The sequence below is a fragment of the Phyllobates terribilis genome, unplaced genomic scaffold (assembly GCF_046119375.1).
Source record: "Phyllobates terribilis strain yellow unplaced genomic scaffold, ASM4611937v1 Scaffold_7__3_contigs__length_470593459, whole genome shotgun sequence".
Lineage (NCBI taxonomy): Eukaryota > Metazoa > Chordata > Amphibia > Anura > Dendrobatidae > Phyllobates > Phyllobates terribilis.
Genome location: NW_027362767.1, coordinates 427376326 through 427391081, shown reverse-complemented (window position 1 = coordinate 427391081; position 14756 = coordinate 427376326). Strand labels below are relative to the sequence as shown.

The 14756-nt window shown below is 42.1% G+C and overlaps 1 protein-coding gene across 1 annotated transcript in view; it reads left to right on the top strand.

Annotated features, from left to right (window-relative positions):
* The window catches only part of LOC141155197 (class I histocompatibility antigen, F10 alpha chain-like), a 99360-nt gene extending 84810 nt beyond the window's left edge, over window positions 1–14550 (top strand). The window contains exons 5-6 of the mRNA XM_073641932.1: window positions 10824–10853; window positions 14117–14550. Of these exons, the coding sequence (XP_073498033.1) occupies window positions 10824–10853; window positions 14117–14178 (92 nt within the window). The 3' untranslated portion in view covers window positions 14179–14550. The remainder of the gene's footprint in view (window positions 1–10823; window positions 10854–14116) is intronic.
* Window positions 14551–14756: the final 206 nt, after the last annotated feature.

The following is a 14756-nucleotide window of genomic DNA, read 5'->3' as shown; positions in this document are numbered from 1 at the left end:
CCCAGTATTTCACAGTCTATGTGTTGTTGAGCAAACGTTAGACGTACTTGAACATGTTTATTGTTCAGCAATGGAGTTTTGGATGTTGAGCGTGCAAACTGGCCATGGGAGGTGAGTGCATTACTTATTGTTTTCTTTGAAACAATAGTACCTGCTGATTCCAGGTCTTCTGTAGCTCTCCACAGGTGGTCCTTGGCTCTTGGAAAACTTTTCTGATAATTCTTTTCACTCCTCTGTCTGAAATCTTACGAGAGGTACCTGGTCATTTTCAGTTAATGGTGAAATTATGTTCTTTCCACATCTGGATTTTAGCTCCAACTGTGCTCACTGGAACCTTCAGTAGTTTAGAAATTTTTCTCTAACCAATGCCATCAGTATGTTTTGCAACAATAAGGTTGCGAAGTTTTTGAGACAGCTCACTGGTTTTATCCATAATGAGATGTTTTTTGTGTGGCACCTTGGTAATGAGACACCCTTTTATAGGCCAAAAGTTGAACCCTCTGATATTATTTTTCACTAAGTGGTAGGATTGCTTTCTTTTTTTAAATCAAATGTTTTTATTGTTTCTTATAAGTATTTACACAAAGGAAAAAAAAAAAAGGAAAAAGCAACAACAACCAGACAAACATTGGAGAAACACAGTTCTCCACCCCCCCAACCTTAAGAAGCATTAAACATGAGTTATTTATCCATATTGGCTCTGCAAAACCAGCATAAATAGATGAGCAAATATTTTAACATAATAACAATAGTCAATCCAATTACATATAACTTGTGGAAGTACTAATAACATTTTTATTAATTTTCAAAGAAGTTTAATTTGAGGCGTCATATAAACGTAACTCAAAGCAAGCCGAGGCAAAATCTTCTCAGTTCCCTAGATGTCAGACCAGAACCATCAATCCATAAACCCCATATCTTGTCAAATTTAGAGATAGCATCTCTTTTTAGGTATTCTTTTAGGTTTATGCCTTTTTAGCCAGTTAACTTTATCAATAAATTCTGATATCATAGGTTCCTGATCTGCTATCCATTTTTGGGCTATCAATTTTCTTGCCATATATAACATACGTGCCACCGCAATTTTACCGTACTCATCAATAGTCAGATCTTCAACATATCCCAGTACACATATTGAGGCTGCGTGCCCATGTTGCGTATTACAAGCGTATATGCTGCGGAATTTCCGCAGCGTAAACGCTTGTAAAACGCATGTATATCCGCACCCCATGGTCCCCAATGGCATTCCGCAATGTCAATGCCCATGCCCATGCTGCTTATTTTTCCGCAGCGTATATGCTGCGGTCAAAAATCCGCAGCATGTTCATTAATTTTGCGGAAGCGCAGCGGAATCAATGTGCGGATGGTACCCAAGTCTGGATGAGAGGAGACTCTCATCCAGACCTGGGTACCAAAGAACCTGTAAAAAAAAAAAGAAAAAATAAAGTTTATACTTATCTTCTGATGTTTTCCCCGTGTTTTCCCGCCGTCGCGCTGTTGTGTGAAGGACCTGCCACGTCATTGAGTCATGTGACCCATCACATGACTCAATGACGTCACCGCAGGTCCTTCACACAACAGCGTGAGCCGCTCAAGACTCCGGACGGGGCAGAGAATGCATCGGAAAGTGAGTATAAACTTTATTTTTTTATTTTTTACCATTCTGATTCTTTTTTTTTAACTATTACTTGGTCACACTATATAAATCCATGCCGGTTGCATGGATTTATATAGTGTGAACAAGTTGTCAAGCACTTTTCCAAGAGATGCTTAAATCACTTGGAGAAGTGCTTGATAACCCGCATGCGGAAATGCATGCAAAGACGCTGCAAAGACGCCTCACAAACGCTTCTACCTGGCGGGAAAACCGCATGTAAAATCCGCATGCGATTTTCCCGCCAGGGAGAAGCGTAAAAAATATGCTTCAGTTCCGCAACGTGGGCACTTAGCCTAATTGTGAAAGCTCTACGTCAATTGAATAAACCCTGTTAATCATTGCTACAACACTCTTTCAAAAGGACACCAAGTTAGTTCCACATATGAAGCATATCTGCTATGTTAGTTTTGCATTTAGGACAGTGGGGACTTGAACGAAATCCTATGTTAAATAAGAATTGAGGTGTCCTGTATACCTGGTGTATCACATATATATGGGACAGTCTATAGGATTCACTTAAAGACAGCTGTGGAACTCTTTCCAGTATATCTGACCAGTGATTTTCCTCTATGGGTCCCATTACACTCTCCCATTTCTCTTTTGATCACATTGGCTGGTTTGTCAATATAATGTCTAAGAGAATGTTATAAAGTAATGAGATCAGTCCACAAGAACTGTGTAGATTAGCTATCCCCGGTATTATTCAGTTTCGGGATACCCCTCCTTCCAGAACAATGCCTTCCACCCGATATGCGTGCCTAAATTGTAAATATTTGTAGAATTCAGAGTGAGGTAACCCATATACGTTTTGCAGCTGTGAGAATTCCTTAATCACATCACCTATCAGCACTTGATTAAGTCTGTTTAAACCCTTGGAGCTCCAGGAGTTAAATCCCACCAGTTGGTATAGACTTGGAAGCCATGGAGTGTTCCATAATGAAGTAAATTGTGAAACACCTTCTATTCCTTGTAATTTTTTCACCGTCGCCCAAAGTTTGTGACATAACAGAATAGTCGGTATTTTGCCTCTAAGTTTCCCAAACTTATGCGCCTCCTGTTAGAACCCTCCTGTTAGTTTTTTTCTATTTTGTTGGTCACATGACTTTCTGACTATATAATCCAGCTCCGCCCTTCTGGCCTTGCTGGACTTCAGTGTTACATTTACTCTTAAGCTAGCCAGGTGCTTTGTACCTAACTCTGTAGTTTGCTTGGTCCTTGTGTGGCGCCCCTGAGGGTTCGACCGCCACAGGAATGCTGCACTTCTTTAATGGAGTGTGGTATTCCTCCTCTGAGGTAAGGCCGGTGTGATGGTAGTGATCTAGCCTTTTGCATCCAACACCACATTTCATAGAATCATAGAATCATAGAATCATAGAATGGTAGAGTTGGAAAGGACCTCCTGGGTCATCTGGTCCAACCCCCTGCTCAAAGCAGGATTCACTAGATCATCTCAGACAGATGTCTGTCCAGCCTCTGTTTGAAGACGTCCATTGAAGGGGAACTCACCACCTCTCGTGGCAGCCTGTTCCACTCATTAATCACCCTAACTGTCAAAAAGTTTTTTCTAATATCTAATCTGTGTCTCCTCCCATTTAGTTTCATCCCATTGCTTCTAGTCTTTCCTTGTGCAAATGAGAATAAAGATGATCCTTCTACAATGTGACAGCCCTTGACATATTTGTAGACAGCTATTAAGTCTCCTCTCAGTCTTCTTTTTTGCAAGCTAAACATTCCCAAATCCTGCAACCGTTCCTCATAGGACATGGTTTGCAGACCAGTCACCATTCTGGTCGCTCTTCTCTGAACTTGCTCCAGTTTGTCTATGTCTTTTTTAAAATGTGGTGCCCAAAACTGTACACAGTATTCCAGATGAGGTCTGACCAAAGAGGAGTAAAGACCGATAATGACTTCACGTGATCTAGACTGTATGCTTCTGTTAATACATCCCAGAATTGTATTTGCCTTTTTTGCTGCTGCATCACACTGTTGACTCATGTTCAGTCTATGATCTATTAGTATACCTAAGTCTTTTTCACATGTACTGTTGCTTAGCTCTATTCCTCCCATTCTGTATATGCTTTTTTCATTTTTATTGCCCAGATGTAGTACTTTGCATTTTTCCCTGTTAAAAACCATTCTGTTGGTTGCTGCCCACTGCTCCAGTTTATTTAGGTCTTTTTGAATCCTCTCTCTCTCTTCTCTAGTATTAGCTATCCCTCCTAGCTTTGTGTCATCAGCAAATTTAATCAGTTTACCCTCAATTCCTTCATCTAAATCATTGATAAAGATGTTGAACAATACAGGTCCCAGGACGGAGCCCTGTGGTACCCCACTTGAGACATTCATCCAGCTGGATGTGAAGCCATTTACAACCACCCTTTGAGTCCGATCACTAAGCCAGTTATGAATCCACCTAACAGTTGCCTGGTCCATTGCATACTTGGTCATTTTTTCAATAAGGATGGTGTGAGATACTTTGTCAAATGCTTTGCTGAAGTCAAGATATACTATATCTACAGCATTTCCCTGATCCACCCAGTCAGTGATTCTGTCATAGAAGGAAATTAAGTTAGTCTGACATGACTTGTTAGTTACAAACCCATGCTGACTCTGGTTAATCACTTCATTCTTATCCATGTACTTACATACATGTTGTTTAATAATTTGTTCAAAGATCTTTCCTGGTATAGAAGTCAGACTCACCGGCCTATAGTTCCCTGGGTCCATCTTCTTCCCCTTTTTGAAGATAGGAACAACATTTGCTCTTCTCCAGTCTTCTGGGACTTCTCCTGTTCTCCAAGAATTTTCAAAGATTATGGAGAGTGGCTCTAAAATTTCTTCTACGATCTCCTTCAGTACTCTGGGGTGTAATTCATCTGGACCTGGAGACTTGAACTCATTTATGTTAGCTAAATATTCCCTCACAATCTTTCTGTTTACAGATAACTTGGATTCCTCTATTCCTTTAAAAGGACAGTGAAGATCAGTTGATGTTACATTTTCTTTCTGAGAGAAAACAGATGCAAAATAGGAATTAAAAAGTTCGGCCTTCTCAACATCCTCTCTTACCATTTCTCCATTTTCATCCTGTAAAAATCCTATAGCATCTTTGACTTTTCTTTTACTTTTGACATACCCCCAAAATCCTTTTTTATTGCTTTTGACATCTCTTGCAAGCCTTAATTCATTGTCAGCTTTAGCTAACCTGATACGTGCCCTGCAGGATCTGCAGACTGCATTATAATCTTCTTTAGATATGCCTCCCTCTTTCCATTTAATAAACATTTCTTTCTTTCTTTTTAGCATGTGTTTAAGTTCTGTGTTCATCCATCCTGGTTTCCTTAAATGCTTCCCATTCTTCCTACTTTTCGGGATTGTTAACGATTGTGCTTTGAGAATCTCATTTTTAAAAATTTCCCATCCTTCCTGGACATTTTTGTCCTTAAGGACATCCAGCCATTGGATCCCTCCTATTCTCTTTCTGAGTCTCTTAAAATCTGCCTTTCTAAAATCTAACCTTGAAGTTTGAGTCTTCACATGTCTTCCTCCTCTAGTTATCCAAAATTCTATAATAGCATGATCGCTGCCTCCTAGGGTCCCAGCCACCTTTACCTCCTCAACCATTTCCTCCCTGTTTATAAGGATTAGATCCAAAGTAGCAGATCCCCTTGTTTTCTCCCCTACCTTTTGGAAGATAAAGTTGTCAGCAAGAGAGGATAAGAATTTGCTTGACCTGTTAGTTTTACTTGAGAGAGATTCCCAACAAATGTCTGGATAGTTGAAATCTCCCATGACCACTACGTCATATTTTTTGGAGAACTTGGTCATTTGATACATAAAGAGTTCATCCATATCTTCAGCTTGCCCAGGTGGCCTGTAGTAAATGCCTACAATGGTGTCCTTTCCGTTGTTCTCTCCTTGTATTCTTACCCAAACAGTTTCCACAGAACTCCCAGTCTCTGCTTCAATCTCTGTGCAGATATACGCTTTTCTAACATACAATGCAACACCTCCTCCTCGTTTATCAAGTCTGTTTCTTGCAAATAAGTTGTATCCTTTTAGCCTTTTATTCCAATCATGTGTATCGTCCCACCAAGTTTCAGTGATTCCAATGACATCATATTCCTTTTCCTGCATTAGTAGTTCCAATTCTCCTTGTTTGTTGCCCATGCTTTGTGCATTTGTATAAAAACATTTTAGTTTGTGATTGGTTTCTCTTCCTCCCATATTTTTATTATTTAAATTGTTTTGTCTTTGTTCTTCTTTTCCACTTCCAGTAGCAGAGATCTCAATAGTATTTGTCAGCTGTCTGGCTTTTTCTGGCCTTTTGCTTCCCTTCCCACATTGTTCTAGTTTAAAGCTCTCCTGATGAGTGTAGCAAGGCGACTTCCAAATACATGTTTTCCAGTCTTCGTAAGGTGCACCCCATCTCTAGCAAGTAGTCCATCGTATAGGTAATTCATTCCGTGATCCAGAAATCCAAATCCTTGTTGACGGCACCATCGACGTAGCCAGTTGTTCACCTGTAGAATCTTATTCCACCTCATTGTTCCATGGCCATCCACTGGGACGATGGATGAGAAGACCACCTGCGCTCCCAATTCTTTCACTTTCTTGCCTAAGTCTTCAAAGTCACTGCAGATGGTTTCCAGGTCCTTTCTTGCGGTGTCATTTGTCCCCACATGTATTAGCAGGAATGGGTAGTGATCTGTAGGTCTGAAGAGTCTTGATATCCTGTCAGACACATCTTTAATTTTTGCTCCTGGAAGACAGCACATTTCTCTTGAGGTTATGTCTGGTCTGCAGATAGCGGCCTCTGTTCCTCTTAACAGGGAATCCCCCATGACCACCACTCTCCGTTTTTTCTTCACAACATTCTTCTTTCTCCATCCAGGAGGATTCTGAGGGCTTACAAGGTTATTCATTGCTGGCAAAGTCTTATTTTGCTGTATTTCTTCATGGTTCTCCTGCGTGAGAGCCTGGTACTGGTTCCTGAGCAGTATGGGTGCTGACTGCCTCTCGATCCTCCTGCTTCTGTGGGTCACATGCTTCCATTCCTCTGTTTCGTCAGGTGCAGTTCGAATTTCTTCTCTTTCTGAATCATGAAAAGATAATTCTGCTCTGTCTAAGAACTCTTCACCTTCCTTAATGATTTTCAAGGTAGTTAACCTCTCTTCTAGATTTCGCAACTTTTCCTCCAACAGGGACACAAGCTTGCATTTCTGGCATGTGAAGTTTGGCTTTTCCACTGGCAAGTCTGTGAACATGTAGCAGGATATGCAGCTCACCAAATGGCTCCTGGACTCTTCCATGTTCTTATTGTTAATGTTCTGAAAACAGTGAAAAAAGCTTAAAAAAAAAGCTTCAAAATGCGCGCGCCTACCGGCGCGCGGTTTACCGATGTCCTCTTTTCAGCTCCAACAGCCAAAATCCAGTGTTCTTTGAGCTCGCGGAGACTCTTCACTTACCCCAAAATACAGTGGGAATATGCAAATTATCTCCTCAGGACTCCTCACCTGGTTTACCGATGTCCTCTTTTCAGCTCCAACAGCCAAAATCCAGTGTTCTTTGAGCTCGCGGAGACTCTTCACTTACCCCAAAATGCAGTGGGAATATGCAAATTATCTCCTCAGGACTCCTCACCTGGTTTACCGATGTCCTCTTTTCAGCTCCAACAGCCGAAATCCAGTGTTCTTTGAGCTCGCGGAGACTCTTCACTTACCCCAAAATGCAGTGGGAATATGCAAATTATCTCCTCAGGACTCCTCCCCTGGTTTACCGATGTCCTCTTTTCAGCTCCAACAGCCAAAATCCAGTGTTCTTTGAGCTCGCGGAGACTCTTCACTTACCCCAAAATGCAGTGGGAATATGCAAATTATCTCCTCAGGACTCCTCCTCTGGTTCCCGTCTGTGCGTGTGTAGATAGGCCGGGTCTCCCTCTGAGCTCCTCTCAGGTGTAGGGCTCGGGTGGCAATTCCTCTCCATCCGTAGCCCGGCGGGATCCTCAGGGCCTAACCGGGCTTTCCCATCCTGGTCGTAAAGTACCAGGACGGGTGTCGGGGGCCGGTACCCCTCTTGCAGCCGGAATCCCTCTGAATAGATCAGGTAGGCGAGGACAGGTGGCGTGCTCCGCTCCGTCTGCATCCTCCCCGGGACCCATTTGCTAGGGAGCCACACTCTAAAGCTCCCGGGCCTTCTTGATCCTGGTCCTTGGCCGGGTTGAGACATTCCTAAGTCTGCAACCTTCCTCTCGTCCCAAGAACAGGGTACGAGGGCTGTGTCCCATGCCGGTGCAGGCCCACACAGGATCTGCGCTCCCGGAGGGAAGGCACATAACACACAGTAGATGACAGCACAGTATGACCACTTGACAGACAGACTGCCAGAGACCACACAGGTCAGATGGACCGAAAGAACCGAAAAGGAACGAAGGACCAAGATCAAAGATGGCATTCTATTAAATATGAAATTAGAAGTGTCACAAACTAACTGTTCCTCCACCCACACCCACTAACTGGTTCCTACCACTTTGTGTTCCCCAGTCTCTCTGTAACCAGGGGAGCAGCACCTAGTGCATACTAGCTCCCTCTGGTGGAAATGTGGCGTTGGATGCAAAAGGCTAGATCACTACCATCGCACCGGGCTTACCTCAGAGGAGGAACACCACACTCCATTAAAGAAGTGCAGCATTCCTGTGGCGGTCGAACCCTCAGGGGCGCCACAAAAGGACCACTAGTACTTTTTGTTTGTTTGTCTTTTCTCTGCTACAATTTCTGCTAGGAGGTGTCCAACTAAATCCCAGTCCTTAGTTCTTGTAGGGACCCCTCCCTTATATCTATAGGTCTGCGTTCAAACTAGCCGAGGACTTAGGCGGGTCTGTTCACAAGGAACAGGTCCCCCGCTGCATCGTAGGGAATCAGCTTAGTCCTATTGTAGGGACAGTTTTCCTATCTTTCCTTAGTTCTTGTAGCAGTTCCTAACACCTCCAATACCTCATAGAGTTTATCTGATTGGAAATAATGCTGTAGCAACATACGCTGAGCTCCCCTCTCACAGGGTCGTCCCATCCCTGAATATGTTGAAGCTGAGATGTCACATAATATACCCATGGGTTAGGAACCGCAAGCCATTGTTTTGTTCTTTGCAATGTTTCCAGTTTAATTCTCAGAGTCTGTTTGCCCCTTATTAATTTTCTAAACTCCTGACTGATTTTAAAGAAAAACCTCTGATTTATCCATATTGGGGAGTTATGTGGAACATTCAGCATTTGTGGCATCCAGATCATTTTGACCAGGTTCGCACGGCCCACAACCGACAACAGTAACTTAGACCAGGCGCCTAGTTTACCTCTAAATTTAATTAAGACTGGATCAAGATTCAACTTCTCATAAGCATTTATTTTTGCCGATATATTGATGCCTAAATATTTAAACTCTGATACCACTTGTAAACCCGAGTTAATATAGTGGGAAGCATTCTCATCTGTATTATCCAATGGAAGTATGACTGATTTGCTCCAGTTTATCTTCAGACCAGAGTATTTTCCAAATGTTTCTATCGTTTCCATTGCTATAGGAAGGGACTCAGAAGTTTTAGCCAGAAATAATAAAGTGTCGTCAGTGTATAAAGCGACCTTCTCTTTGCTATTCCCTCTACGAAACCCAACTATTCCTGGATGCTCCTGATAACCGATGCTAGGGGTTCAATGGCCAGTGCAAAGAGCAGGGGGGACAACGGGCACCCCTGCCTCATACCTCTACTCAGTCCAAAAGCCGGGGAGAGGTGTCCATTTACCCGTATTCTAGCCATCGGCCTACCATACAGTAGTTTAACCCATGAAATAAAACTGGGTCCTATACCAAACTTTTCCAACACCGCCCATAAATATTCCCACTCAACAGAATCTAATGCCTTAGCGGTTTCCAGAGAACATACTGCTCTGTCCCCATCACCATCCACCGGCAATTGGAGATAAAGAAACAATCTCCGGATATTAGCAGCTGTGGATCTAGCCGGTATGAAGCCTGACTAGTCAGTATGGATAACTGTAGAAATTACTGTATTCAATCTAGACGCCAGAACCTTCGCAATAATTTTAACATCAGTTGACAATAAAGATATGGGCCTATATGAGTCAAGGATTAAAGGGTCTTTACCTGGCTTAGGTATGACTACTATCACCGCCTCTTGCATTGAATGGGGTAGGGTTCCCCACCTCACCGCCTCCTCGAAGGTAGCTAGTAAGTGGGAAAGTAGAATATTTACAAATTTCTTATATATTTCTGTGGGAAGCCCGTCTAGTCCTGGCGATTTTGTTATTAGCCATAGAGGCTACTGCCATTTGTAACTCCTTCAGTAGTAGTGGTCTGTACAAATTTTGTTTGAATGCAGATTGCACATTTTCTGTTAGTACAATAAACCTCATTTCTAGGCAGAAACATTACTGTGTCCAACAGTTATTACATATATCAAACTGAAATAGCTGTTGCCAAAACACCAATTTTTATAAAACATTAAGCTTAAGATTAATAGGGGTGCCCAAACTTTTTCATATAACTGTACATGTCGCTTTCTGAGTTCTATATCAGTTACGAATGATTTATTAACCCTGACATTTCTGCTGTGTGCTCCTCCGCTGCTCTCTACTATCAGCACCGGACATTGGAGTCGCAGACCCGCAGAGATCAGCGCTGGAGACGTCCATCAGCAATGTATGGCTCTGCTATAAGGGCATATGTATGTGACCTCCCTGGATTTGGTATATAGTCAGGGCAGGAGTGTATAGCCTCCCTGAAATATAGTAAAATACTGGATATAAACCTGCAAATATATTCAGCATGCAGCTGATCCTATAAAATCCTTGAATATATATTGTGGATATCAAGATATTTCATTTTTCGTATTCATCTTTTTCTATATTTCCTCCATCATGCTATAGAGTTTTGAGCTATTTTTTATATTGACTTCAAATAACCTTTCAAATGTGATAAATGGTGCCTGTACTTTCCCAACATGACACACATGTATGGCCTTGCCTATTACTGGTGCACGCCGTCCATTGTGTTTGGTATTTTCAATGGCAGCAGTGATAATGGAGGGAAGACTGACTGGATGACAAATAGGATGTGGGGATTTGTCCTAATTTCATCTTTTCTTGTTATTATAGAAAGGAAAGGACGCTACAAGGCGCCCAGTGGTGAGTATTGTGTGTCTGTGCCGAGATGTTGAATGCCCTGTGATAGTGAGGGGTGAATAGAGATGACAGTATGGTTGGCTGATGTGTATATAGTGCAATCTGCGGACTCGGTGTAGGACATCACTGATGTTCATTAACATTTCACAACATTACACAGTATAAGGGGACGTGCACATGAACAATATCCACTGCAAACCTCCTGCTGCGAAAAATGCAGTGGAATCCACAGTGGTGAATAGCTCTGCAAATTTCTTTATGGAAATTGTGCATTTAAGCTGCATATTTCACCCTTTGCGCTGCCCATTGGAAATACTTTGTGAACATATCCTCAAAGGGAACCTGTCACTTGATTTACGCTAGAACTCTAGATGTTTCGGCTCTTTAGCAGCTTTACAGGCATGCCCACAGTGGCGTGACTGACATTAATGATGCCATAGTGTCCGATATCTCCAGAATTGCTCATGAAATTCTGCACTTGCTTGATTGAGTCCATGCGCAGTAATGCCGGGTGTCCTGGCTCCAGCTTCATCCATGCACTGCACATGGGAACCTGGGAGACGGAGCGCAAATTCACCAGGGAGCAGGACTCAGTGGGACATACGTGGGATCTCATAAGAAATTCTACTGACCCTTGTTGGCACAACTGGTGCAACAGTGCATGTGATTAACAGTATGGACTGCGTGACTATTTACAATAATGGTCCCGCCCAGATGACTACTCAGGGATAAATCAGTCCATGGATGCACACTATCAGCATAAACTTGCCTCAACCCTCACTTATGTGTTGGTGTTTATGAGCAATAGAAATGTTTTGCCTAAAAAGTTTAAGAAAACAGAGGACAAAGTCCTGAAATGTCAGCAGTTTGTGGTGTTAACATAAAATACAAACACAAAATACATACAGCAGGAGGCATTGTGCCGAAACGCACGTCGGGGTGGGGCACCACATCTTGCAGTCGGTAATGGTACTATTATATCTATGTAGATATGTGCTGTTTACTGATTAAAAAGGTTGTCCAGAACTTTTAAAAATATGCCAATTTGTTTTAATGATAAATAGAAGCTTCTTTCTAATTACCGCCTGGTGCTGTTTCTGCCTGTGAGCGGCACTATCGGTAGCCGTTCACAGGCAGCACGTGACCCCCTGCTGATGTCACGTCAAGTGAGGCGTGACTCAGCGCTGGGGTCCCCGCGGTGGCTGCTGGGTTGTGGGCGGGGTTATTCCCCAGCATCACACCCAGCGTCCACCGCGCGCTTTCCCAATGAATGGGGATAGGGAGAGCGCGGGGTGGATGACAGGTGTGATGCGCGGGGTAACACCGCCTACAACCCAGCAGCCACCGGTGGAACGCGGTAGAGGGACCCTCGACTGCAGCCTGGACTTGTCGTGATGTCAGCGCTGGCTGCAGCCCGGGGTCACATGCTGCCTGTGAGTGGCCAATGATAGCGCCGCTCACAGGCAGAAACAGAACCAGGAGGTAATTAGACAGAAGCTTCTATTTATCATTAAAACACATTGGCATATTTTTAAAAGTACTGGAGAACCCCTTTAACTCTTGATTGTAATCTATAGGTGGGTGACACTACAAGTTACACAGTGCTATGCTGTTGATATGACCTTATATGCATGGTCTATTTGACTTATCTGATATGTATTACTTATTTTTGCAGTATGTATTGTGCTGACTCTGTTTCCCTTTTGCACATTGTTTCACCCACCTTCTTTTCATAGTAAAATATACTTATACTTATCTCTTTATCTCTGAGACTTCTACATTCCCCTCCTGCTATATGTATTTTTGTGCATTGTGGTACCACCTGCTGGTTTCCCAAATTTTGAAATTATGAATTATTTTTTTATATAATTTAATTAATTGTCTTCAATGAAGCTTTACTTTCTATTATATTCTGGTTCTTTGTGTTCAATTTTTTCTTATTGGCTTCTATTACTGTACTGAACCTTTTGTATCTGTTCCATGCATATACAGTATTTCAGCACAAATTCTTCTCTTTAACACTGCTTATATTTATTACTCTATATTTTTGTGTTGTGACTTGTTACTCCTTTTGTCTCCATATTGATGAATTGTGACTACTCAGATAATCAGCATAAAAGATGTCAGGTGTTTGGTTCTGAGTTCTGACTATTAATTACAATATTCCTTCTTAAAACGTAAAGCTGGTAAAGAACGGAATAATGTGGTGGTTTAGTGTTAATAAATCAAGTGACAGGGTCCCTCATTTGCTTTAAAAGGAAAGTATAATCACCAGTAAACTTATTGTTTACATTAGTTTTTGTATTAAATGTTTTATTGTTTGTTTGTTTTTTAATTGGCACAATTTTAATATCACAATCTGTATTAAAAAATGTAGAAATCCATCAGTTTTCACAATGGCTGACTAAGACTCAGTCAGCAGAGGGCTGAGGTGTAATGACAGCTCTGTTTTCTGTTGGAGGTCTTGATAGAGCAGAATAGTAAGGATTCATTTACACAAACTGACCGGCCACCGATTTGATAAATATTTACCTTTTGGTGTTACTTTAATAACCTGTTTACACAGGCAGAACACGGCAGACGATGTGCACGGAGCGACCTGTAATAGATCAGGCCACAGATGATGCACCATCTAGAACAATGATCTTTTGCTCTGCAAAAGCGTTATGCTCGTTTGTGTGATCAGAGCAGCATTATGTAGGGGCAGAGACCCTGATTCCTGTGATGTCACTTATTTTACTGGTTGCTCCAGTTGTGATAAAATCCTTGTTTCCTCTGCTGCAGATCTAGCAGAGCTGTGAATGCTGAGCTCCGTATAACCCCTCCACCACCTCTAATAGCCTATGAACAGTGGACACAGAAAGCTGCCAATCAGTGGTGAGGGTGTGGTCGGATTACCTGGTTTACTAGTCCTCTAGTGATGCTATCACTATTTAATCAGCAGGAGATTATCAAAACTACAGCAAGCAGCCCAGTAAGTGATATATCACTGGAATCAAGGTCTCTGCCCCTACATCATGCTGCTCTCAGATTAAATTCCCCTGACAGTCCTTGGTTAAGGCAGCCATGCTCCCATTTTCCCTGGACTTTATCAGTTTATTGAGATGAAATAGATAACCGGTGAGATGTGAGGGGATTTGGTGACAGTATACAGGTAATTTATAACATTTTTGTTACTAATGTTAAATATAACTTACAGTCTGATGAACACTTGTGAAGGGCTAAAGCTGCACGTTATGTATTGTTATTGTATTTTAATATTTTAGGTTACACTGTAGAAGATTCACCCATCGGAAGAAGACAAATAAAAAAGCTTGTGCTTATATGAAAAAAAAAAAATATATATATATATTGCTCCACATCTCAGCGCTTTACAGATATCTCACAATCTACATCATCAGTAGGTCTTTGGAGTGTGGGAGGAAACTGTTGCAAACACGGGGAGAACATACAAACTTCTTGCAGATGTTGTTCTCGGTAGGATTTGAACACAGGACCCCAAGACTGCAAAGCAACAGTGCTAACCACTGAGCCACCGTACAGTGCTAACCACTGAGCCAGCGTGCTGTTATCTGGGCTAATGCTATGTATTTTTCACATTGCTCTTGCCAATCTTGGCCTCTCACTTCTGCTTATCTGAGTTGATTTTATGTGGAGGTATTTTTTGGCTATTAAATAAAGAGGAATATTTTGATGCTTATATGGTTTTGTGTTTTTGTCATTTATCATGTGGACGTCAGGTGTTTGTATATGATACTCTGCATCGTCTGATGTGAGATTACACCACACACGAACGGTTTACCACGGAATCTCTTGCCGTTCTTAATTTTTAAGACCTATTGTTAGGCTATGTGCCCACGTAGCAGATTTGATGCAGAGCGTTTTGCCTCTCTCTGGAAGAAAAAA